Below are 22,764 nucleotides of genomic sequence, written 5' to 3' on the forward strand. Positions count from 1 at the left end.
TCCCAACCCCGCAGCTGCCGGGCCGGGTCCCTGCACCTTCCAGCCGGGAGCTGGCGGGTGTGGGGCGGGAGGAGGGCCCGTTCCGCCTTGCTGGAGGGTTTGTAAGGGCAGAGGAGCCCTCGGAGTCAGAGACAAGGGTTGTTCCTGCCTTCACACTCAGCTGAGCTCCCATTCCGCGCATTCCTCCTCTGCTCGCTGCAGATGTTGGCAGCAGGCGCAGCCCCGGGAGGGGGGGGAGGTTATTGAGAACATGACTTAACGCCTGAAGAAATTCCTCCCGGAATATTCCAGGCTCCCGATTTCCGGCTGTATTTGGGGCTGGGGGGGAGGGAGCGCCCTGGGCGGCCCCCGCGCAACGACGGGGGATTTTTCGGGAGCAAAACCACCCGGCTTTGGGTTCCTCTCCGGAGTTTCACTGACAGGAAATTGCAGTGTCAAGTACTCATCCAGCATTCCCAGGCTCTGAAATCCCTCTTTTTTTTTTTCTGGGAACACAGTCTCCTTAAAGTCACACCAGATTCCAGCCCCCTGCTCTCCCTGGGTCCTGTTCTCTCCCACCCACTTGGGGGTTCCATGATCCATGGTCCCCTAAAGGGACACAAGTAGCTTTTCCCATTGTGGATATTTCAGGTGTTTGTGGCTTAAAAAAAATATATCTCCCTGGGAGACAGCGGGCATAAGAAAACTTTGCCTTCTGGGAGGGTGAAACTTTGATTCATTGCACGTGTGTGGCTGTGTGAGGGCAGGGATTGAGGCAGGGTTTCATCAAAGGACAGGAAAAATCCTCCAAATACCTCCCCAGGCCTCTCAAAAAAAAAAAAAAAGGGGGAAATGAGGCCCTGAAATGTTCTTTCCATCCCACAGAAATTTCCATCGTGTTAAAAACGTTCCTTTTTCTACACTGAGATTAACCAGGACCTCCAGGAGCTCCCCCAAAACCACAGAGGGACCTGGGGGAGGGTGGGCACAGACACCTGGGCACCATCCAGGCAGGGAAGAGCCTGGCTGGGACCCCCCCAGCTGGATCAGAGACCCCTCCCCAGGGGCTGCCGCTCATGCTGGGGGACACAGAGGTGTCTCATCCCGGTTTTCCAATCTCTCACCATTCCCAGGGCTCGTGGATCTCTCCACAGAGGCTGGATTTGCCCCAGGGAGCCACGTGCCCCCCATCCCCGGGGATGCAGGGGGTGCCTTCCAGCATTCAACACCAGCAGCCACATCCCCTCTCCCGTGCCATTCCTCTTTATTCCATTTCATCCCACTTTATTTTTCATTAAAAATAGAAGTGCTCTCCTGAAATGAAACCCAGATGACCAGCTTCGGACGGGCTCATCCCAAGGGGGGGGCAGGACCCTCCCCGTCCCCCCGGGACAACCCAGGTCCCGGCAGAGGGGTATCCCCTCGCAGCCTCCTCCCCATTCCCCCCCCCGGCCCCTCCGTGCTCCGCGCTGGGCTCGCAGGGGTTAACGCCCTTCCAGAAGGCTCCGAGGGACACGGACCAGGCAGAGGCTGCGGAAGAGAAAGGACAGGCTGGTCTGAGCTGGGCCTGGAGCTGTGGGAGACGCCGGGATGGTGGAGGCAGCGGGATGTGGGAGCACAGGGAGCAGCCCCAGCCCCCCCTTGGCGCCGGGGAACCCCCCCTTTGCCTCCCCGGCGATGACGCAGCCGGGATCCCTCCTCGCTGCTTCGTTCCTCTCCCTCTCGGGAACAAAACCCGCGAGCTCGTGCTGCTCCCAGCGGCTTTTCCAGGTGGGAAGGGGCCGGTGAATCCCGCAGGGAGAAACCAGCGGCCGCACAATGGCCGGGGACGAGTGGCCTGGTTTATAAAATCGCCCCCTCCCCGTGCCCTCCTTCCAGCCCGGGCAGCCGAAGACAACGGAATTAACCCCAACCCGAGCCCTCTCCCCCTTCCCCGAGCACGTTCCTCCCCAGGAACTGGGACAAGGAGCTCACCTGGATGGCGCTCGGGCTGCCAGGCTGGTGCTGAGCCGCATCCCCACCCCGGCGCCTCCCTAGAGCATGTAAATGATGTAGGAGAGGATCACGAGGCCGATGATGGCGAAAAACATCAGGATGAAAATGTCCAGCATGGTGAGGGAGGAGGCGCCGGGAAGGGGCTGCCGGGCTCCCTGCGGTGGCTCAGACAGGGATTCTGGGATCCAGCTGCGCCCTCCCCTCCCAGCCCAGCACGGCTCGCTCAGGATGGAGAGATGATGCCGGAGCTGATGGAGCCGCTTTCCAGCAGGGAAATAAAGGGATAAACGCCGGCGGGCAGCCCCAGCTCAGCCCTGGGGGCCCGATGCCAGCCCTGCCTGGGAGTTGTTGCTCAGTCCCCGCTCCTTCCTTCCCGAACTTCCCAGTTCACGGGGGTGCTCGCTGTGAGGTGACCCCCGTTTGCAGCTGGGAACGGGCCCATCCTATGGAGAAAGGAGGAAAATTGGCCATGGCAAAGGCACACCAGGACTGCTCCAAACTCACCTTCCAGCCTGGTGCTCCTGGAGTGCCTCCCCATCCTCTGCCTTCGGTGCCACACACGAGGAGCTGCTTTATTTCCCTTGGTTTTTTTGGCTGCTGCTGTTCCCAAATAACACCCTCCTCCTCCTCCACACACCTTCCCGATTTTTTTTTCCCTCACTGCTAAACACTGTAGCTGCTGAAAACCCCCCCTGGAGAGGCTGAATTCCCTGGGCTCCGGGGAACCAGGCGGCAGCAGGGATGAGCCAAGGAGCTGCATCCCAGGTGGATCCCCAGGGATGCCAGTGCTTCCCACCCCCAGGGCAGCCAGGCCAGACGATGACCCAGCTCTGGCAGCCTCCCCTAAGTCCCCAAAATCCCCACCTTGTGCCCCAGGGAAGCAGGAAAAGCGACCGCAGCCAAAAGGCAGCACAATCAGCAGGTAAAAATTATACTTTTATTTTTTTTTTTTTCATCCGAGTAAACCGGGAAGAGGACGGGGTTGGATTGTTCCACTCGATGGTTTGGGACAAAAAAAAAAAAAAAGGCCAAATCACATGTTTTACTGGTGGGTGCTCAAGCCCACGGGGAAGGAGGACACGAGGACAAACCCCAATCAAGCGACGGATCCCGAAGAAAACACGTTCTAAGCTCAGCACTGAGACGCAACCGGGGAAGCTGGGGATGGACAAGGGCTATTTTACACGTGATGAGAAGCAACTCAGCTTTTCTCATTTTTTCCTTTCTTTTCTTTCTTTCCTTTTTTTTTTTTTTTTTTTTTTTTTTTTTTTTTTTTTTTTTTTTTTTTTTTTTTTTTTTTATTTTTTTTTTTTTTAAATACAGGTTTAGGTGCTTTTCGGCTATGAAAAAAAGGCAAAAAAGTGCATAAGTTGAGAGAAAAAGGCAGAAATGAAGCAGTAAGAGGTTTGTTTTCCCACGGAGGCGGGGAGAGAAGGGGCCAGGGAAGGGCAGGGGGGAGGATTAGGGACAATGGTCTCAAGGTAGCATTAAAAAAAGGTCTGTATCCCAAAACGGAATTGCCTGTGTTATTTGGTCCATTAAAAAACGGTTTATTCACATTGATACTCCCCCCCCCCCCATTCCCAGACAAGAACGTGATTAAGAAGAGGATTGGCAGGGGGATGTGGGTCCCCCCTGCCCAGCCACCCCCTCCCTGCTCTTGTGCTCACTTGTTTTAGCACCAAAATCCCGGACAGCCCCTCCCGGGGGCCCAAAAATCCCTGGCACTCTCCCCCATCCCATCGCAACCATCCCAATCCCAGCACCATCCACGCTCCAGCCCTGCAGCCCCTGTGCTCTGAGGGAGGGGACTGCAAGCAGGAGGCAGGGACAGGCCCCAAACAGGGCCAGGGAATGTCTCAACTCGGCCGCTTTGGTCCCTGTATTCCCTCTTTTCCTTTGGGAATAGCAAAGGCAGCGCTGTCCCCCTGGAATGTCCTGGTGCAGCCCGGCAAGGGGACACCACTGTCCCCTCGTCCTGCTCCTGTGACCCAGGAGAGGAGTGTCCCACTCCTCCCTCCTCACACAGGCTTCCAGTTATCCTGACCCCGACCTGCTCCGGCACCTTGGGAGCCCAGAGGAGAAGGGGACAGGGATGTGCCCGGAGATTTTGGTCCATGACATGATTCCAAGTCAGGGGTGGTCCCAAAAGCTGCCCCCGTGGCTGGGAACGAGGCGCAGGGTGGCTCAGGGTGCCCAGTCACTCCAGAGCAGGGTGCTGGAGGGGGACACTCACCCAGGTCAGTCCCAGTGTGGTGCCAGAGGGGGAGGATCCCTCACACCCGGCTCAGAGGAGGCACAGGGATAGGGGCTGATCCTGCTGGCTCCCCACACCGTCCTCCCAGCAGGTGGGGGGCTCAGGAGGGTCCCAAAAACCCGGCGGCAGCAGCAAGAGAAAAGCAGGAAGGTTCGGGGTGAATTTGGGGAGCGGCCAGTGCTGCGAGGAAGAGGCTTCCAGGGGACACCCAGACCCCGGTCAGGGGGAGCTGGAGCTGCAGGGGGGCTCAGTCCAACTCCAACCCTGGAGCCAGAGCAACCCCAAAGCTGCTCCTTCGCCCAGGGGAAATCAAGGAGGTGGAATGGGTCAGCTGGAGCCCAAGGCAGGAGCACCCAGAGCCACCCCAGGGCTGCCTGGAGCGGCCTCTGGGCATCCCGAGGACAAAGGCTTTGTTTGAGATTCTAACTGCGAATGTTTTCCTGTTTTGAGGACTGAAGGGAGCAAAGATTGAACGGGAACTGCGCAGAGGGGCCGGGAGGAGCAGTGGGATGGGCCAGAGCCGGGGCAGGTGGAGGCTTCCAGCCCATCCCTGCAGCCCAGGGTACCCTGGGGATGAGCATCCCTCAGCTCACCCGCACGGGCAGCTCTGCCCAGCCCTGCCAGGGCGGGGGGAATTTGGTCCTAACATGGTCTCTCCCTCTCTTTTCTGGGATCGCGGCAACTCCGGCTGCTCCCCCCGGCCAGGAAAGGCCGGAGCGCCCGGGGGGGCTGGAGAGGAGGGAGCCCCAGAGAGCAGGGGAGCTGCGGCCCCTCGTGCCCCCCCTGCACACAGTCCCTCCGTCCCCACGGGGCCACGACGGAGCTGCACGGGCGGGAGAACCCGGAGGCGGCTGCGGACACACGGACACGGGAGCCGGGACGTCCGGAGGCACCGGAGCACACGGAGCAGGGACGCTGGGGCAGAGGGGCTCACGCACACACACCGGGGGGGGACGGCCCCGGGCTGGGGGCTGGGCTGGACCCCCTTTCCTCCCCCCCCAGGGCTCAGATGGCCTCCACGTAGTTGGCGGGCAGCATGCCCGTGTCCCCCGTGCGCTCCACGGTGCCGTACATCCACCCGTCGTCGATCTGCTGCACGTTGATGATGGTGTCGCCGTCCTGGAAGGAAACCTCGTCCTCGTCCGCCGCGTTGTAGTCGTAGACGGCGCGGAAACGCTTCTGTGGGGACACGGGGGGCGGTGGCAGACCCTGCTCTGGTGCCCTGCCCTGCCCCGGGGCGAGGGGTGTGCCCCATCCCGATCCCAATCCCGGGGGTTATCCGGGAACGCTGGCGCAGACCCAAGTGCTCCGCCCCCTCCCAAGGGCTCCCCCCGGCGCAGGGGTGGGCAGCAGGCAGAGCTCTGGGGGGTTCTACAAGGCCAAGTGCCGGGGGCTGCGCTTTGGCCACAACAACCCCCCTGCAGGGGGGAGAGAAGGGGAGCTGGGGGTGCTGGTGACAGCAGCTGGACACGAGCCAGGGGTGCCCGGGTGGCCAAGGAGGCCAATGGATCCTGGCCTGGATCGGGAATAGCGTGGCCCAGCGGGAGCAGGGAGGGGATTCTGCCCCTGTGCTGGGCACTGGTGAGGCCACACCTCGAGTGCTGTGCCCAGCTCTGAGCCCTCAGTTCGGGAAGGACATGGAGGGGCTGGAGCACAAATCCTGTGAGGAGCAGCTGAGGGAGCTGCGGGGGCTCAGCCTGGAGAAAAGGAGGCTCAGGGGGGACCTTCTCACTCTCTACAACTCCCTGACAGGAGCAGGGACCCAGGGGGGATCAGGCTCTGCTCCCAGGGCACCAGCACTAGGACAAGAGGATCTTAAGCTGCGCCAGGGGAGGTTTAGGGTGGACACTGGGAAGAAGTTCTTCACAGAGAGAGTGACTGGGCACTGGAATGGGACACTGGGCATTGGGATGGGCTGCCCAGGGAGGTAGTGGGGTCACCAGTCCCTGGAGGTGTTTAAGCAGAGCCTGGATGTGGCATCAGTGCCACGGTCTGGGTGACAGGGTGCTGTTGGCTCACGGGCTGGACTGGATGATCTCAGAGGTCTTTTCCAACCCGGCCGACTCTGTGATTCTGTGACTCAGAACGAACCCCCCCAGGGGTGGGAAGCAGGGGGCTGGTGCTGGGGGGCTGCTCTGGGCTGTACTCACCCCCCCTGCAGACGGGGCACTGCGCTGTGTCGAGGCCGGAGCCGCCGGCTCCTTGTATCCATAGGATTGGGACGGCGGCTGCTGCTGGTACACTGCGGGGGGAAGGGCGTGAAGTGGGATATGGGGGGCACAGCAAAGCCCCTCACAAAGCCCTGGCTGCCCCCCCGCCCCGGGCCTCACCTGGGTTGGTGGGCTGGACGTGGTGGGACGGCTGGTGCTGCTGCTCGGCGGGTCTCCGGTAACCGGAGCTCTCCTGGGAATTCCTGCGCTCCGGCTCCGAGCCCTCGCTGGGGCTGGGGCCCATCCTGCTCCGCTCGAACTCCTCGTGGTATTTGATCTGCAGGGGTGGCAGAGGAGGGAGAGGTCAGGCCTCACCCAGCCTGGCCCTGGCAGCAGCTCCTCCCAATGAACAGGCAATGGGGTGAGAGGAAACGGCCTCAAATTGGGCCACGGGAGGTTTAGATCAGATATCAGGGGAAATTTCTTCATGGGAAGGGTGGGCAGGCACTGGAACAGGAGTCACCAGCCCTGGAAGGGCTAAAAACATGTGGATGTGGCGCTTGGGGACAGGGTTTAGTGGTGACATGGCAGTGCTGGTTAATGGCTGGACTCCATGAGCTTTGAGGGTTTTTCCAGCCTGAATGATTCCATTATTCTTTGAGCCTTCATTTCATCCCAGCTCATTCCTTTTTGAGACCAAGGATTCAGCATCAGCCACTCACACACACCCTCCCTGGCAGTCCCAGGGGGGCTTCTTCCCCCCCACAGAGCACAGGGACACTTGTTCAGGTTTGTGGCACGTCCTACCGGTGGGATATATGGAAATTTTTCAGGATGAGGTGCAAGACCAGGCTCCCAATCCACAGGAACACGGAGCAAAAGCCCCTTTGGGAATCCCCAACTGCAACCCCCTCATCCCACAGCCAGGGACACAGGAGGGAAGGGTTAACCCAGCCACGGGGGCACCAGTGTAAAAATTACCCCCCCCCTGGTGTTAATGAATGCATTCCCACCGGGAAGCACCTGGAGCCTGCTCATCTCCTGGTTAAACTGTGATTTCCTGAAGGGCACCACAGCAGGAGCCTGGAGCAGAGCCACCCTTCTGGGGGGGGGGAAAAAGGCCTGGAGGGGAGCACCCCACTCCTCTGGATGGTGTGGAGACCCCGGGGAAGCTGGGGACAGCCTCAGGAACAGCCTCAGGAACAGCCTCAGGAACAGGGAGAGCCTCCAGGACGGGCACAGCTCCGTTCCCAGGGGGGTTTCCCCACCTCCACTGAGGGCAGTTTGGGGCATGGCCGTGCTGGGACCCCCTTTCCTGCCCCTGTTGCTGCCCTGGCAGGGCAATGCTGAGGCTCAGACAGGCTCCTGCAGGGACAGGGTTTGTCTCTGTGTCTTCAGTAAGTGGGTCACGGCCACCCCAGGCTGGCAGGGACGCCGGGGAAGCTGCTGCCAACTGTGCCCGTGGCTGGCAGAGGGTGAGAGGGCTGAGCAGAAGGACCAGGGCCGGGCCCAGCTCTCTGCTGGGTGGTTTAGTGCCCCCAGACCTCCACACCTTCTGCCCAAACACAGCCCCTTCCACGGCAGGGAAGCTGAGCTCGGCTCCTGCCAGCTTGGAGCCCACGGAGAAGCTGCCCCAGGGAAAACCTTCCAGCCAGGTCCCTTTCCCAAGCCTTGCCCAGCCTCTCTGTCCTGGGGTTTGGTGGGTCAACAACAGCCCACAACTCCCTGAGGAGAGAGCAGCCAAGGAACTGGGAAAAGGGAGCAGAAGGAGAGGGAATAAACATCCCCCTCCTGCCCTGCTGGGGCTTCTTGGGGGGGTGTGTGAGGGGGCATTAAAGGACCCCCCGGGGCACAGGCACCCTCCTCCCTCTCCCTGCATTCCAGCGAGCCCAGACCCCTTCCCTGGCCATCCCAGCAGCTCCCACAGAGGGATTCTGTCCCCAGGGCAGGGATTCTCATGGCTGGAAAAGCCAGAGCAGCACAGGGTGCAGAGCCAGGGGCAGGAGAGGAGCTCACAGACACCACGAGCTCATGGAGCCCCCAGAGAGGTTTCTCATGGAAAGGGTTGAGTGGGCAGGGAGAATCCAGCCCTTTCCCTTCCCAGGGTTTGCCAACAGCTTTGGTGAGGAACAGGCATGACTTTCACCAGCAGCCAAAGGTTAATGGTCTCCCTGTACTCTGCTGGGGGGAGGACAGAGGGAGCCCAGGGGGATTTGGGGCAGGGACAGCCACACCCCGCTCCTGGTGCCGCAGCTGGACGTGTGTCCTCCTGTGCATCCCCCTGTGCATCCTCCTGTGCATCCCCCTGTGCATCCCCCTGTGCATCCCCCTGTACATCCTCCTGTACATCCCCCTGTGCATCCTCCTGTGCATCCCCCTGTGCATCCCCCTGTGCATCCCCCTGTGCACCCTCCTGTGCATCCCCCTGTGCATCCCCCTGTGCATCCATCCCCCTGTGCATCCCCCTGTGCATCCATCCCCCTGTGCATCCCCCTGTACATCCTCCTGTACATCCCCCTGTGCATCCTCCTGTGCATCCCCCTGTGCATCCCCCTGTGCATCCTCCTGTACATCCCCCTGTGCATCCCCCTGTGCATCCTCCTGTGCATCCCCCTGTGCATCCCCCTGTGCATCCCCCTGTGCACCCTCCTGTGCATCCCCCTGTGCATCCCCCTGTGCATCCATCCCCCTGTGCATCCCCCTGTGCATCCATCCCCCTGTGCATCCCCCTGTACATCCTCCTGTACATCCCCCTGTGCATCCTCCTGTGCATCCCCCTGTGCATCCCCCTGTGCATCCTCCTGTACATCCCCCTGTGCATCCCCCTGTGCATCCTCCTGTGCATCCTCCTGTTTACTGCGCCTGTGCATCCTCCCCCATCACCATGGCAACGCCCCGGCATCCCCAGCCATCCCCCCCCCCCACAAGCCAGAGGGAGCAGGAGAGGGACAGAGCCCCCCTCGGGGCCCTGTGCAGGGCCAGGAGTTGGAAGGGATGATCCCTGTGGGTCCCTCCCAGCTCAGGGTGTTCCAGGATCCCACGTGCTGCCCACGCTGAGGGTCCCGGTGACAACTAGGGGGGGATGGAACTGCCCCTGGCCCACATCTGCCCCCCCCCCCAAAACACCACGTTCTGCTGCTCCCTTCCCACTTTTCACAGTCAATGTGGAGCACCTTGGACACCCCTCTGGATGCAGCTGCAGGATCCAGCAGCTCGGAGGAGCAGGGAGAGGCGCAGGAGGGTCACAGGATGCCCGGGAAAACGGGCTGGAGAACTAAAGCTGCCAGGCTTCCAGGCTGCCAGGCTGTCCCTCAGCAGCTGTCACAGCCAGTGGTCCCCTCCTGGCTGCACAGCAGAGCCCCCCCAGCCCCCCCCAGCCCCGGGAATGTCACGCCAAGGGCACAGCAGGGATCGGGAGCCACTCACGTTGCTGATCTGATCCTGAGTCTTTTTGATCCTCTGCAGCTCCGGGGTGTCGGCCACCACACTGAAGCCTTTGCCCTTGTTCTTCTCAAACTCCTCCTTGTAGCGAATCTGGGGACAAAGAATGAAAAACCGGGTTCAAACGGAGGGGAAGGGCGGAGAGCACGGCTGGATCCAGCAGCTGGATCCACCCACAGCCCCTCACCGTGACCCACGGGCTTCAGGGGAGGCAGCAGCACCTAACAGGGGCTTTGCCTCGCCCAGGAGATCCCCCCCAGGGCACCCAGGAATGGCAAAACAGGGATTTTCCAAGAGCTGGAACACAAAACCAACTCCCCCTGAGCCCCCAGGGCTTGTTTCCCTTTCAGCAGGGGTTGGGGTCACTCGGGTTTGCTCCCAGTTCCCTGTGGGTTGCCAGGAGCAGCTGGACCTTGGGATCCAGTGACCCACAGCCCCAAAAAGGCACTTCCAGCCAGGGGATGTTCAGCCACCTCTGGGAAGGAAAACGCCTGGAACGAAACCAGAGCGTGGAGGGTGGAGGCTGGTGAAGCACAGGCTGTCCTTCTGTCTGTCTGCCAGCCCCTGACACCAGCACTGCCTCCCAGCACAGCCAGGAGCCCAAAAGTCATGGCTTTACTTTGCTTTTTTTTTTTTTTCCTTTTTAATACAGTTTTAAGGCTGGAGCTCCCAGCTCTACCCAGAGAGCCCCAGCCCAGATGTGCTGCCCAGCCCAGATGTGCTGCCCAGCCCTCAGCTCTGGGGGCTGCTGGCCCTGCTCCTCGCAGGACTCTGCTCCCACCAGGTCACCCAGAAGCAGAAGCAGCTTCTGCAGAGGCTGAAACCCAACCAGGGACGTGACAGCTCCAAGGGGGAAGGAAACGGGGCCCGGCAGCCACAAACCCCCCCCATTTCCATAGCAGGGGGGAGCAGACGTGCAGAGAGACACCCTGAGCCCCCCTCCATCCCCCGTGGGGACCTGGCCCCATGGCAGGGGCCCTTCTAGGGAGGAAAGAGCCGTAAGGGGCTGGATGCAGAGCCCTGTTTCCCAGGGATTCACCTCCCTGGAGCTCCCCCTGAGCTCTGCAGGTCTCACGTCGTCACTGCAGTGAAAAGGTCACCGGGGGCTCTCACGCCACCAGCACGGACACACAGCCATGCTCAGCCCTCCTGGAGCTCTCTTGGAGCTGGGCTGGCTCCACAAGGAAGGACTCTGCAGACCCCACACTGCTCCCACACGCCGGGATAAATCTGGGAAACAGAGCTGGAAGTGTGGCAGGAACGAGCCCGTGAACCCGGCACAGGCACCCCCACGGACAAGGACCTCACGTGCTCCTGCCCCTCCAGACCTCCCAGCTCTGCCTCCCAGTCCAGCTGGGCCCGGAAACACCTTTCAGGAAAGGCTGCCAAGGATTTTATAACGTTTGGAGGAGCCAAGACACACCCCCATGGCCGGCCGGGCTCTGCCGGGCTCTCCCATCTCCAGCAGAATCCAAGCCCTGCTGGAGCGCCCAGGGCAGACCATGGAGCAGGTCCTGCCCCCTCTCTGCTCCAGAATGACACAGGAAACACGAGATTGCCAGGGAAAAAATGAGACACTGTGGGTTTTGTGTCGCAGAGAAGCTGCAGGCTCAGACCAGCTCCGTGTGTCCCACACCCCATCCAGCCCTGCCAGGACCTTGGGGGGGTTTGGGGGGCACAGCACCCACCGTTTGGATTTTGCCTGGAGCAGGGGGGATGCCAGACTCCATGGGCAGACTGGATTAGTGGTACAGACACCCCAGAACTTTCCAACACACAACATTCCCTCTTCCCACCCTGTAAAGTGGGAGGAATCAAGCCGTGGGAGCATCTCCCAGCCCCTCCACCTTCCCCACCAAGGGCCACAGAACCCCTGGAAAGATGGGATGAGCTGAGTCATGCCCCATTTCTCTCTGATTTGTCATTAGAAAGCAAAAGCTTAATGACCCACAGCTCGATGGCCCTGCAGAGCCCACCCCGGGGCACTGCCACCACCCCCGGGATGCCAAAGCACAAACACAGGGCACAAACCTCCCTCTGCTTGAAGCAGCAGGAGGGAAAGAACAAAACCTCTGACCTGTCTGGGGTAAAGGACAACTCGAATTTCCCCGGGGGGAGGGAAAGAGCAGCTCGGGAGGTTTGAACAACCAGGAACTAAAGGTTAACTGAGCTGTGACACAAAACCTGTGACACAAAACCTGTGACACAAAACCTGTGACACACCGGGACAGGGTCAGGAGGGGGTGACTCAGCCCTGCAGCTGCTCTGGAACCACCAGCCCCAGTTTGCCCAGGGACAGGGGCTGTGTTTTGTCTCTGTTTCCCAAAAAGGAGAGGGTTTATCCCACAGCCACCCCCTGCACACGCACACAGAGCTGATGAGCCGTAAGAAATCCAGGCTGGAAAGATAAGGAATCACCAAGCAAGGAGCCAATCCCACTGCCAGGCAGTTCCTCTGATCAGTTCTGCGTTTTCACCCTCCTAAATCCCACTCCCCCCTGTTTTTGGGATACAGGAATTCAGCCCTAAACCCCTGCAGGATGGGGATGCCTGGCTGCATCCCCGTGACGATAATCACGTAACAGGAATAAAATGGCATCCACAACGAATCTTCCCAGAGGAACTGTTCCCTCTCCACGCTCCTGACGACGTGTGCATCCATGTGTTATCCAGAGGGAGCCGGAGAACAGCCCTTCACACATCACAGCCCTTCAGCTCGGGCACATCCAACCCCCCTCCCCGCGCCACGTCGGCGCTGTCACCGACACCGAGGTGACAACGGAGCTCCCGGAGGTGCCAGCACGGCAGGAACGGGATCCAGGCACCTGCTTCCCACCCACGGGCCCCTCCACCCTGGGGCAGGAAGGGCTGTGCCCCAAACCCACCCACGGAGGGGCTCGGAAAAGGAGCCACGGGGGCCGGGAACCTGCAATTTGCCCGCCGCGCGTGGGCTGCGGGAGCGGCCCCGCGGGCACCGGAGCTGTCACTTCGGGGACACGTTTATCCACACAGGACAAATCAGCCGGCAGCTCCCAGTGACCGGAACGGGAGACGCCTCCCCGGCGGGACACAAATAGCGGAGAGACGTGACACTGCTGGGGCACTGCTGGGACACTGCTGGGACACTGCTGGGGCACTGCTGGGACACCGCTGTGGGGATTGGCACGGGGGGGCCTGGCAGCCCGCCCTGCACCCCACCCTGGGCACCTTGGCCCTGCCATCCTGCCCCTGCACGTGTCCAGCACCCCATCCTTGCCACCCCATCCCTGCAGGTGCCCAGGATCCCATCCCTGTCACCCCGTCCCTGCAGCTGCCCAGCACCCCATCCCTGTCACCCCATTCCCGTCACCCCCTCCCTGCACGTGCCCAACACCCCATCCCTGTCACCTCATCCCTGATATCCCGTCCCTGCAGTGCCCAGCACCCCACCCTGGGCACCTCATCCCTGTCACCCCATCCCTGTCACCCCATCCCTGATATCCTGTCCCTGCAGCTGCCCAGCACCCTGTCCCTGTCCCCCTGTCCCCATCCCCCCATCCCTGTGCATCCACAGCCCCTTTCCCAGCGATGCTCCCGTGATCCAGCCCCTTTCCCAACCACCCCAGGGCAGAGCAGGGGGGTGTTTCTGGTGGAGGGAATGTAGGATCAGCCCCCTCGGGATCATCCATGAGGAGCCCGACTCTCCAACCCCACAGGAGCCTGGCTCCATAGGAATGGGAAAAGCTTCTGGGGAGCATCCCTCTCACTGCCCTCCCCCAGCTGGAAACCCCTGGCAGAGGACACAGACCCAGCAAACCCCCTTTTCCCCCTGCAGGGAAGCCCAGCCAAGGATTCTCCAGAGGGACACAGGACCAACAGCTCGGCCACGGCTGGCTTTGGCTGACAAACACAAGCAAGATGTGACAGTTCACACAGCCCTGATCTTACTCCATGGGGAATTTTACCCCTGGATGCACGTGCAGACCCTGCCTGTCCCGGGCAGAGCTGGGATGTGCTTTTTGGATGGCACTGGAACTGGCAAACTGGCGCAGGAGGCTCCTGCCAGGCTGCCAGCAGAGCCAGCCAGCCTTTTCCACTAGCCTTTCCCTGTCTCAGCCAACAGCCCCAGTTCATCCAGTTCATTTGCAGGACTCTGAAGGCTCCTGCCTGCCCTGGCAGGGCTGGAGTGACCGAGTCCATGCCCAGGCCTCTGCTCAGCTCCTGCAATTAGTGAAGGGACTGTCAATAACCCAGAGCAGCTGCAGGGGTTCCAGCTGGAACGCTCCAAGAAACACAAATGTTTGGAGCTTGGAAAATGGGAGACTCCCTTTGTAGGCAGAACAAAGGCAGAGAGGAATTAAGATCTTATCTGGAGTGTGTTTAGGATCCCTCCTCCCCCGGGCTCCGGGTGATCCAGCCTGGCAGCTTCCACCTGGTTCAGCTTTGCCATCGACCTGCCTCCTGCATCCCCCCTTTCCTGCATCCCTCCCCTCCTACATCCCTCCCCAGCCCTTCTGCAGGGGCTCTGCCAACACCCAAAGCTCCAGCACCCCCCTCCACTCGTGGAAATCACACTTTGCAGCTCACCCTGGGGTGAATCCAGCTCTGAGGAGGTGAGTGCTGGTGCCTGGCAGACCCTGCCTGCACCTCAGCCCCTCTCCTGCCGTGCAGCCAAGGCTGCAGAGGGCTCTTACAGCCCTGTGCTATCCCAGCTCCATCCCCCAAAGCCCAGGAGACCCCCGGGGGCTGGGCATGGCTGCTCCTGTCCCGGGGACGGGGGTGCCGTGGGGGTTTGGGCTGTGCTGACCAACTGGAGGTGCAGGGTGGAAAAAAGACACCCCCTCCCCCTGCCAGGCTGGTCCCAGCCACCCCCCGAGGAGCTGCAAGTCCCACCCAGGCTCAGGAGAGCCCAGGCACAGCACAGTCCCTCCCCTGGGTGCCCTTTAACAACCAACAGCTAAGGAAGAGCCCGGAGCCCCCGGCGCTGGAGCCTCCTCGGCGCAGCAGCATCTCGCTGGTTACCATGGAAATTGTGTCCCCTTGTCCCTGTCACCGCTCCACGGACACAAACCCAGCCCCAGGCTGGGCTCCAGCTCTCAGCCTGAGCTGGGCTGCACTCGGGCAAGGCAGGGAGAGCTGTTGGGCAACTCCCTGAGAGGAAGAGCCCTCACAGAAGCCGAGGTTTCACAACCCCAGGGGCACGACCAGCCCTGGCTGCTGCGGGTGAGGTCTGAGCTCCCCCCTCCTCCTGGATGCATTCCCAGGGAATCTGCTTCTCAGCTCCTGACACTCTCAGGCTGATGGGAAGAGAATGAGGAAGGTCATGGCATCCTTCAGTGTGCTGATCCCAAAAAAATGACCGTTCACCCCAAAACCACCGCGGAAAACACTGGGCTGTGCTCCCTCCACCCAGGACAGCACCGAGCCACCAGGCCTTGCTGACAGCACCCCAGGCTGCCTTAGTGCCCCTTTTCAAGGGGAAAAAAAGGAGTTAAAGAGACTCCCAGAGCAGTTGCCACATCCTGTGTTCTCCTGAGTCGCTGACTCAAGCCCAAATTGCCTCTGGATGCGTTTTCTCCTGGCACAGCTTCCCTGGGAGCACAGGGCTGCACTTCTGTCACAGCCCAGCTCAGGACAAGGGCTCAGGGCATCACTTCAGATTCTCCAACATGGCCCCTCAGCAGAGCAAAGTCCCACCAGAGAATCCTGGGATCACTAAGGTGGGAAAATCCCTCTGAGATCAAGTCCAACCATTAACCCAGTGCTGCTGTGTCACCACTGAGCCCTGTCCCAAAGTGCCACAGCCACAGGCTTTTTTGGACACCTGCAGGGATGGTGATTCCATCCTGGGCAGCCTCTTCCAGTGCTTGACCATTCCTTCAGTGAAGGAATTTCCCCAGTATCCAACCTGACCCTCCCCTGGCACAGCTGGAGGCCGTTCCCTCTCCTCCTGTCCCTTGTTCCCTGGGAGCAGAGCCCGACCCCCCCCCGGCTCCCCCCTCCTGTCAGGGGGTTGCAGAGCCAGAAGGTCCCCCCTGAGCCTCCTTTTCTCCAGGCTGAGCCCCCCCAGCTCCCTCAGCTGCTCCTGCTGCTCCAGCCCCTTCCCCAGCTCTGCTGCCCTGACCCCCAGGCAGGGTCACCCACCCAAAGGCCCATTCCAGCCCTAACCCTGCCCTTCCAGCAGCTTTCCCGCAAAACTGACGCCCACATTCCCACTCTCAGTGTTCTGGAGCAAAAGGAGAGCTGGGATCACTCCGTGGCCCACCCAAGGACAGTCCCCAGCAGTCACTGGGAGTTCCCAGCCCACACCCTGCTCAGGGCTGGGGACTCTGCTGATCCAGGGACACCTCCAGGGGATAAAACGGGACACGTCTGGACAACACCCTCTCCAGCAGGCTCTGCTCTTCCCACCAGAGAGAGAAATCCTTATCTGTGCCAGTCCTTATCCCTCCATCTGTTTATTCCTGCCTGCCAGAGCTTTCAAGCCCTACGAGATTTCGGGTTTACCTGAAATACCCCCCCCGGGAGAGTCAACGCCTGTCCAGGTGGAGGATCTGCCACCTCACCTGGATGGCACCTGGGGAAAGGCAAGGGCTGGGAGAGGGACATTCCCACCTCTGGGAGGTCCCAGCAGCCGGGAATGAAGGGAGCAGCAAACACAGGTGGGGTGGGTGAGACCTGAGAGGAGGGACCTGCACCCCAAACCAGAGTTATCCCGGAGTTGTCAGGGTTGGAAGGGACCTCTGGAGACCACCCAGTCCAACCCCCCTGCCCAGGCAGGGCAGGTGACACAGGAGTGTGTCCGGGTGGGTTTGGGATGTCTCCAGAGAGGGACATCCATGACATTCCTCTGCCACCTCCGTGGGAAGAAGTTCTTCCCCAGGTTGAGGTGAACAGTTCTGCACGTTGCTGTTAAATATCCAATCCCTCTCTCAAGCTCAGGTCAAAATCCCAAGGTCTGGCTTAAGGCCCCTGGAGAACAGAGTCAACCTCGTTGTCCTCCTGTGCTGGTGAATTATCCTGGAAGGGAAAAGGATGCAGCTCCAGCAGGAGGGAGTAGGAGATCAGCACTCCAAAGGTACAAAGAGAAGTGACAAACACAGCGTTGCCACTGGGTGAGTGACTGGGGACATTAATTCAGGAGCCTCCCAAAGCCAGACACAGACAGAACTTCCAAAACATGGAACTACCAGACAAAAACATAATGGAAGAAGACCGTTGGGTTTTTTTTTTCCATACAGTATGAAAGTCTGGAGCTCTGAAGGGCCCATCTGGCTGTGAAATGCTCACCTGGCTCTGGAGCTCACTCTGCTGCTTTAGGCGCAGGTTCTCGGGGGTGTCTGCCACCATGGTGAAGGATTGCTTCGGGTAGTGTCTGGGGAGGGAAGGAGATCATTAATCCCACTGCTCCCCTGCTCCCTTCCCTCTCCCTCCCACCCCAGGACCACCAGCCCCGTCACCTCAGGTGCTCCGACACGGCCCAAGGTCCCACAGCATGGAATTATGGAATCATTGAGGTTGGAAAAGCCCTCCAAGGCCGTCGGGTCCAACCATCCCCCAGCACTGCTGTGTCACCACTAAAACGTGTCCCCAGGTGCCACATCCATAACACTTCCAGTGCTTTGGTCCCAATGTGGAGGAGCCAGAGCTGGGGACACATCCCCTCGTGGCTTTGGCAGCTGCCATTTGGGATGGTGGGGAATTCTCAGCTGGGATTTCGGACAGTGGGATCTCTCCCTGTGCCCGACACCTCCCCAGCCTTCCCACTCGGTTCTCTCCCAGTCTCGACATATTAACTTCAGGTTTATCAAAGAAAAAAAGGGCAAGAGGAGCCCTTTTTTCCCCCCAGGGACAAATCCATTCCACGTCTGTTCCTGCCTGGTTTCTGGAGAGGCCTTAACACACCATCAGCATCCCTCAACCAGCCCTCAGGGCGCCATCAGCCTTGGAAAGCTGCTGACTCTGGTCCACAGGGACTTGGCCCATCACAGTTTCAGCTGGGAAGGGTCACAGGGGGAGGTGGGAGGGTTTAGTTGCTGCCCTGACTGAAGTTTCAGCCACACCACCCTCACGCTGTGGTTTCCTGGTGCTGCAGAGGATCCTGATCCCGAACCATGTCAGCAAAACCTGCCTGGGAAAACAGGCAGGAACAGGGAGAGGAGCCCAGGGAGAAACCCAGGGAGAGCCCTGGGAGAGAGCAAATATCCAGTGCTCGAGCTGGAGGCTGCTCCCAGCCCTTTCCAAGCAGGTGGATGAACCTCTCGTGGCCATTCCCACCCCCAGGAGACGTGGAAAAGAGCACGAGGCAAATCCCTGGATAACAGTGGGACAACACTCAGCTGGGCCCAACCAGACCCCCCAGGGGCTGTTATTTGTGGGGTCTCTCAGCTGCCAAGAAGTGGTTGAGTCAGTCCCAACACTGTGGAGCTTCACCACCCGGGCCCTGGTCCTTCCCTGGGATCAGCCCTGTCCTGCATCCCGGGGGATGCTCCTGCCCACGGCCGTGTCTGGAGCTCTGCCCCTGGGACAGAGGGGACAGCCTGCAAGAGCAACACTCCCAGCCTGGCTGTGGAGGCAGAACCCTCCCTTTGAGCACAACACTTCCCAGGAAAAGCCCAGGGAGGGAACCTGACCTGGAGCAGACAGTCGCTGTGCCCCTGGGCTGGCAGAGAAACCCAACACACCCCACGGAGAGCACGGAGGGGGGAACTGCTTTGGGAAGGGGCAGAGATTTCTCTTCCACACGTGTTAAAGCAGGATTCACCATCGGGGCTCCCTCCAAACCCCTCCACAGAGACTTTCAGGAAGTTCCTGCTGAGAGCAGGAGGCTCAGGGACGGCACCAGCCCAGCCCCGGGTCACACTGAGCACACGTGGCTTTGGGGCAGCACAGGGAGCTGTTCCACTTTCAAATCCATGCAGGGACTTGGATGAATTCCCTTGCCAAGCCAGGCCACCCCCTTGTCCCCTTCCTGCAGCAGCTCTCAGAGGTGACCAGGGCTGAGTGCCCCAGGGCAGAACTGCAGCTCCTTGCAGAGGACAGCGAGCCCTCACTTGCTTTTGGGGATCTGAAGGCTCTGACACAACCCTGATCCCTGTCCCAGGGCTGTAACTCCAACTGTGCAGCTCCCACATCTCCATCAGGGAATCCCAGAATGGTTTGGGTTGGAAGGGACCTTAAAGATGAGGAAGGTTCCACCCCCTGCCATGGGGACACCCTCCATAGCCCAGGTTGCTCCAACCCCGTCCAACCTGGCCTCGGACACTTCCAGGGATGGGGCAGCCACAGCTTCTCTGGGAATTGCATTCCAGTCCCTCCCCACCCTCACAGGGAAGAATTCCTTCCCAACCTCCCAATCTAACCCTGCCCTCTGTCCCTTTACATCCATCCCCCCTCGTTCCTGCCCCCGCAGCCCAAACCACGTTGTCCCCTGAGGGCTGTGCAGCAAAGCCCGGGACACCTGCAGCTCCCAGCCCTCCCCAGCCCACATGAAATGGGGCTCTGTGGCTCTTGGAAGCCCTGGGGCTCTGCTCTGGGAGCTGTGTGCTCCGGCAGGAGGAGGGAGCTGGGGGATGAGGGAGCTGAGGCAGCGCTGGCGGGGCAGGACAGCGGCAGATCCCCGACCACAGCCCTGCCAGAGCAGCACATACCTCGGCCAGGCAGCAGTGCAGGAAACTCGAGATTAAAAATAGCTGCCTCAGCCTCGCTGGAGACAGAAGGAGAACCCACCTCACACACAGAAACCACCCAGTGCAGCTGTGGTTTGCACAAAGGGGAAAAGACAGCTCAGCTCCTCACTGCAGGTCCCTCCCGCTCCCAGCCTTGCAGGGGAGCCCAAAAATACACCCCCACCTCCTCATCCCACACCTTGTCCCGCTGGGCACTCCCAGTGTCCCACTGTCACCATCCCAGGGTGCCAAAGGGATGGGGAGTGTTCTGCCCATCTGGGGACAGCCCACGAGCAGCTGACGGGGCTTGGCTGTGAGACCCCAACCAGCTCCCCAAAAACACACCTCCATGCTCCACAGCTTGTCCTGCTGGACTCTCCCACTGCTTTGGGCATCTGGGAGTCAATACCAGGGTGCCAGAAGGGTGGGAAACGTTCTGCTGACAGATCTTGACCCCCCAGCCCTCCTCTGTCCCCAGCACGTGGGGACACGCAGGATGCAGCCACAACCACAGCAAAGAAGCCCAAATGAACCCTCCCCGCCCCTCAAACGCCCAGCAGCAAGGCTGAGAAGGACAAGAATCAGTTTTACCCAAACAACAGATCACCAACTGCTTGAAGGGTTCAGCCTAATCTCTGTTTAATCTGATTAGAGGGGGTATAATACTGTGTGCTCGGGCTCCTTCCCAGTGCCTCCAGCACTGGCGTGTCAAGGATTCACACTGGGATCCAGTGTCAAGGCAGGTACTTCCCTGAGCCACTGCCTGTGGCTGCTGCAGAGAAATTCCTGCATTAAAACTCCAACAGTGTGATTTTCTGGGAGGGTCCTGAGCTCACCAGGAGCCACAGGACACCGGGAGGACACCACAGCGCAGGGGACGAGGGGAAACGGTCGGACACTGCACCAGGGGAGGTTTAGGTTGGATATCAGGGAAAAGTTCCTCTTGGAAGGGGTGGTCAGGCACTGGAACAGGGAAGTGGTGGAGTCACCACCCCTGGAGGTGTTCGAAAAACCTGTGGATGTGGCACCTGGGGACAGGGTTTAGTGGTGACAGGGCAGTGCTGGTTAATGGTTGGACTGGGTGAGCTCGGAGGGCTTTTCCAGCCTTAACGATTCCGTAGGATCAGGCTATGGGATGGTGGTACCTGCTGGGCAGAGTCAGGAGCAAACCCCACCAGGATTCCGTGTCCAGGTGCCCTGAGGGAGCTGCTGGCAGAGCCAGGGCTTAATTAACAGCAGCACTAATCCACTGAGAGCAGCACCTTGGCTGGGGGGGCACGAGGGGACAGACCAGGCTCCCCTCCTGCCCCTGGCACTGCTCCCAGCCTGGAGCCCTTCCCTGAGTGGCTGGGAAGTCCCAGCCTGACTCAGACCAAGGTCAGAGCAAACAAAGCCACGTTCTGAGCACCAGCAGCTCAATCCCTGAGTACCCTGGACCATGGAAGGTGTCCCTGGATTGTGGAAGGTGTCCCTGGACCATGGCAGGGCGTGGAACTGGGTCCCTTTGAGGTCCCTTCCAACCCCAACCATTCTGGGCCTCTGTGAGATACCAAACACCCTCCCAGATCACTAATTAATTCTCCAAACACCCTCCCAGATCCCTAATTCTCCATGTGCAGAGCAGGTTGGGAAGGCACGGGATAATGGACCATTCCCAGCCCAGCCATGGGAAGCGGGACAGAGCTCTGTCCCAGCACTGTGAGGACACCCCATCACCTCTCCCCGGGGTCTTTAGAAAAGGCAGCAGCCTTTCCAGACATTCCCCATTTTAACAGCTCCCGGGAAATCCAAGGAGCGACACACGGCCCCCAGTCCCGGCCCGGAGCTCCTGTCGGATCAGGATCACCGCTGCTGCCAGCAGAAATCATCCCATTGCCATGGCAACAGCATCCCATGCCCCGGGCATGCTAATAACGCTTGGGAGGAGACGAGCCCCCCTCCGGCAGCAACCTCTGGCTGCGGGGAGGAGGGAAACCCCGGTCCCTGCGAGGGCTGGGGAACGCAGGAATCCAGCCCCGTGGAGCTCAGGGAAACCGGGAAGCCACGGGAGGAGGGGGAAAAATAAAAATAACCCGGCAAACAAGAGCCTGATTCGGACTGACAGCAAGGCTGTGCCGCGTCCTGCTCCGGCCCAGCCCGGGGAGGGAGGGCAGATGGACACCGCGGATGAAGCTGGAATTAGGCTCCCGTTGGATTCTGAGGAAATCTCCCAAGGATTGGAGGCAGCTTTGACTCCAATCCTTGAGCCCCCCGTGGGGAAGAGGCAGGAGGAATCTGTCTGTCTGCGCCAGGCGGGGGAGGAACCGCACAAACTCAGCATCTTCCCCCAGGATCGGGCACCGCTTTTCCCGCGGCTTTTCTCCCCGGCTCCCGGGAGGAGAAGGCATTCGAGTCCTCAGGGAATTTAAGGCCAAGGGAGAAGGGGAGGGGGGTTCCCCTGCCCAGCCAGTCCAAACAGACACCCCCCCTCGATCCCTGCCACGCACCAGGGAGGGGTAAACCAGCTCCTCTGCATGAGAAGCAGCCACAGGAGAGTCAGCAATAAATTAAACCCTAATGAGGAGGCAGGGAGGGAACTGCCTGGGGAGGGGAGGGGGAGGCTGCGTGGGAACGGGGGGAGCTTTGGGGGGAGCACGACCCGGTTCCCCCCCTTCTCCCAACCCAAACCCAGGCAGGGGCAGAGCCGGGGGGGTCCTCAGAGCCCTCCCAGCATCACCAGAAATAGGTCCTGGCAGCGGAAGCAGGAGGGGGAGGGCAGTTTGTTGCTCAACCACCTCGAAGCAGCACAAGCAGCACACACCAAAACCACCCTAAAACCACCACAACAGCATCCCCACCAGCCAGAGGCTTCCCAAAGCGGGAGCAGCGGGAATTTAGGTGCCTGTCCCAGCGCTGAGCCCAAAGTCCACGGAGGAAGGGGGTTAGGGTTGGTGTGCTCCCCTATAACACCCCTGCCCTGACGTCCTTCACTCCCTTTCCTGCAGAAACACTCACTTATTCCCAATTTACTGCAACAGGTCGGGAAGCTGCAGGGAACAAAAGGCACCTGAAGGGAAGATGGAGCCCTGAAGAGCCTTAGGAAAACTCCACAGGCTCCACAGCCCAGGAAGATAAGGGGGGGGGGAAGTTGCTTCAACCCACCCCCCTCCTGACAAACTGCGAGGAAATAATTAGTCCCACGCAGCCTGGGCTGTGACATTTGTGTAAAGTCTGCTGCTGGGGAAGAGCTCTCCAGGCAAAACCAGGAAACTTCCAAGAATAAACGGGATTCAGGGGGGGAAAAAAAGCCACCCGTG

The 22,764-nt window shown here is 60.3% G+C and overlaps 1 protein-coding gene and 1 long non-coding RNA gene across 3 annotated transcripts in view; both read right to left on the reverse strand.

Annotated features, from left to right (window-relative positions):
• Positions 1-1,226: 1,226 nt before the first annotated feature.
• Positions 1,227-2,661, reverse strand: LOC114002066. Of its 2 annotated transcripts, XR_005566091.1 has the most exons (3): positions 2,479-2,661; positions 1,954-2,417; positions 1,227-1,509 (listed from the first exon to the last, which is right to left on the reverse strand). It is a non-coding gene; the product is annotated as an uncharacterized LOC114002066 (long non-coding RNA). The 2 variants fall into 2 exon arrangements; XR_003545753.2 differs by having other exon boundaries at positions 1,954-2,605.
• Positions 2,662-3,262: 601 nt separating this feature from the next.
• Positions 3,263-22,764, reverse strand: part of LASP1 (LIM and SH3 protein 1) — a 32,560-nt gene continuing 13,058 nt past the window's right edge. Inside the window, exons 3-7 of the mRNA XM_027747794.2 lie at positions 17,091-17,175; positions 9,808-9,915; positions 6,562-6,718; positions 6,382-6,473; positions 3,263-5,410 (exon numbers count right to left, since the gene is read on the reverse strand). Of these exons, the coding sequence (XP_027603595.1) occupies positions 5,237-5,410; positions 6,382-6,473; positions 6,562-6,718; positions 9,808-9,915; positions 17,091-17,175 (616 nt within the window). The 3' untranslated portion in view covers positions 3,263-5,236. The remainder of the gene's footprint in view (positions 5,411-6,381; positions 6,474-6,561; positions 6,719-9,807; positions 9,916-17,090; positions 17,176-22,764) is intronic.

This window comes from Pipra filicauda, unplaced genomic scaffold (assembly GCF_003945595.2).
Source record: "Pipra filicauda isolate LSUMZ 115617 unplaced genomic scaffold, ASM394559v2 scaffold615_size277210_pilon, whole genome shotgun sequence".
Classification (NCBI taxonomy): Eukaryota; Metazoa; Chordata; class Aves; order Passeriformes; family Pipridae; genus Pipra; species Pipra filicauda.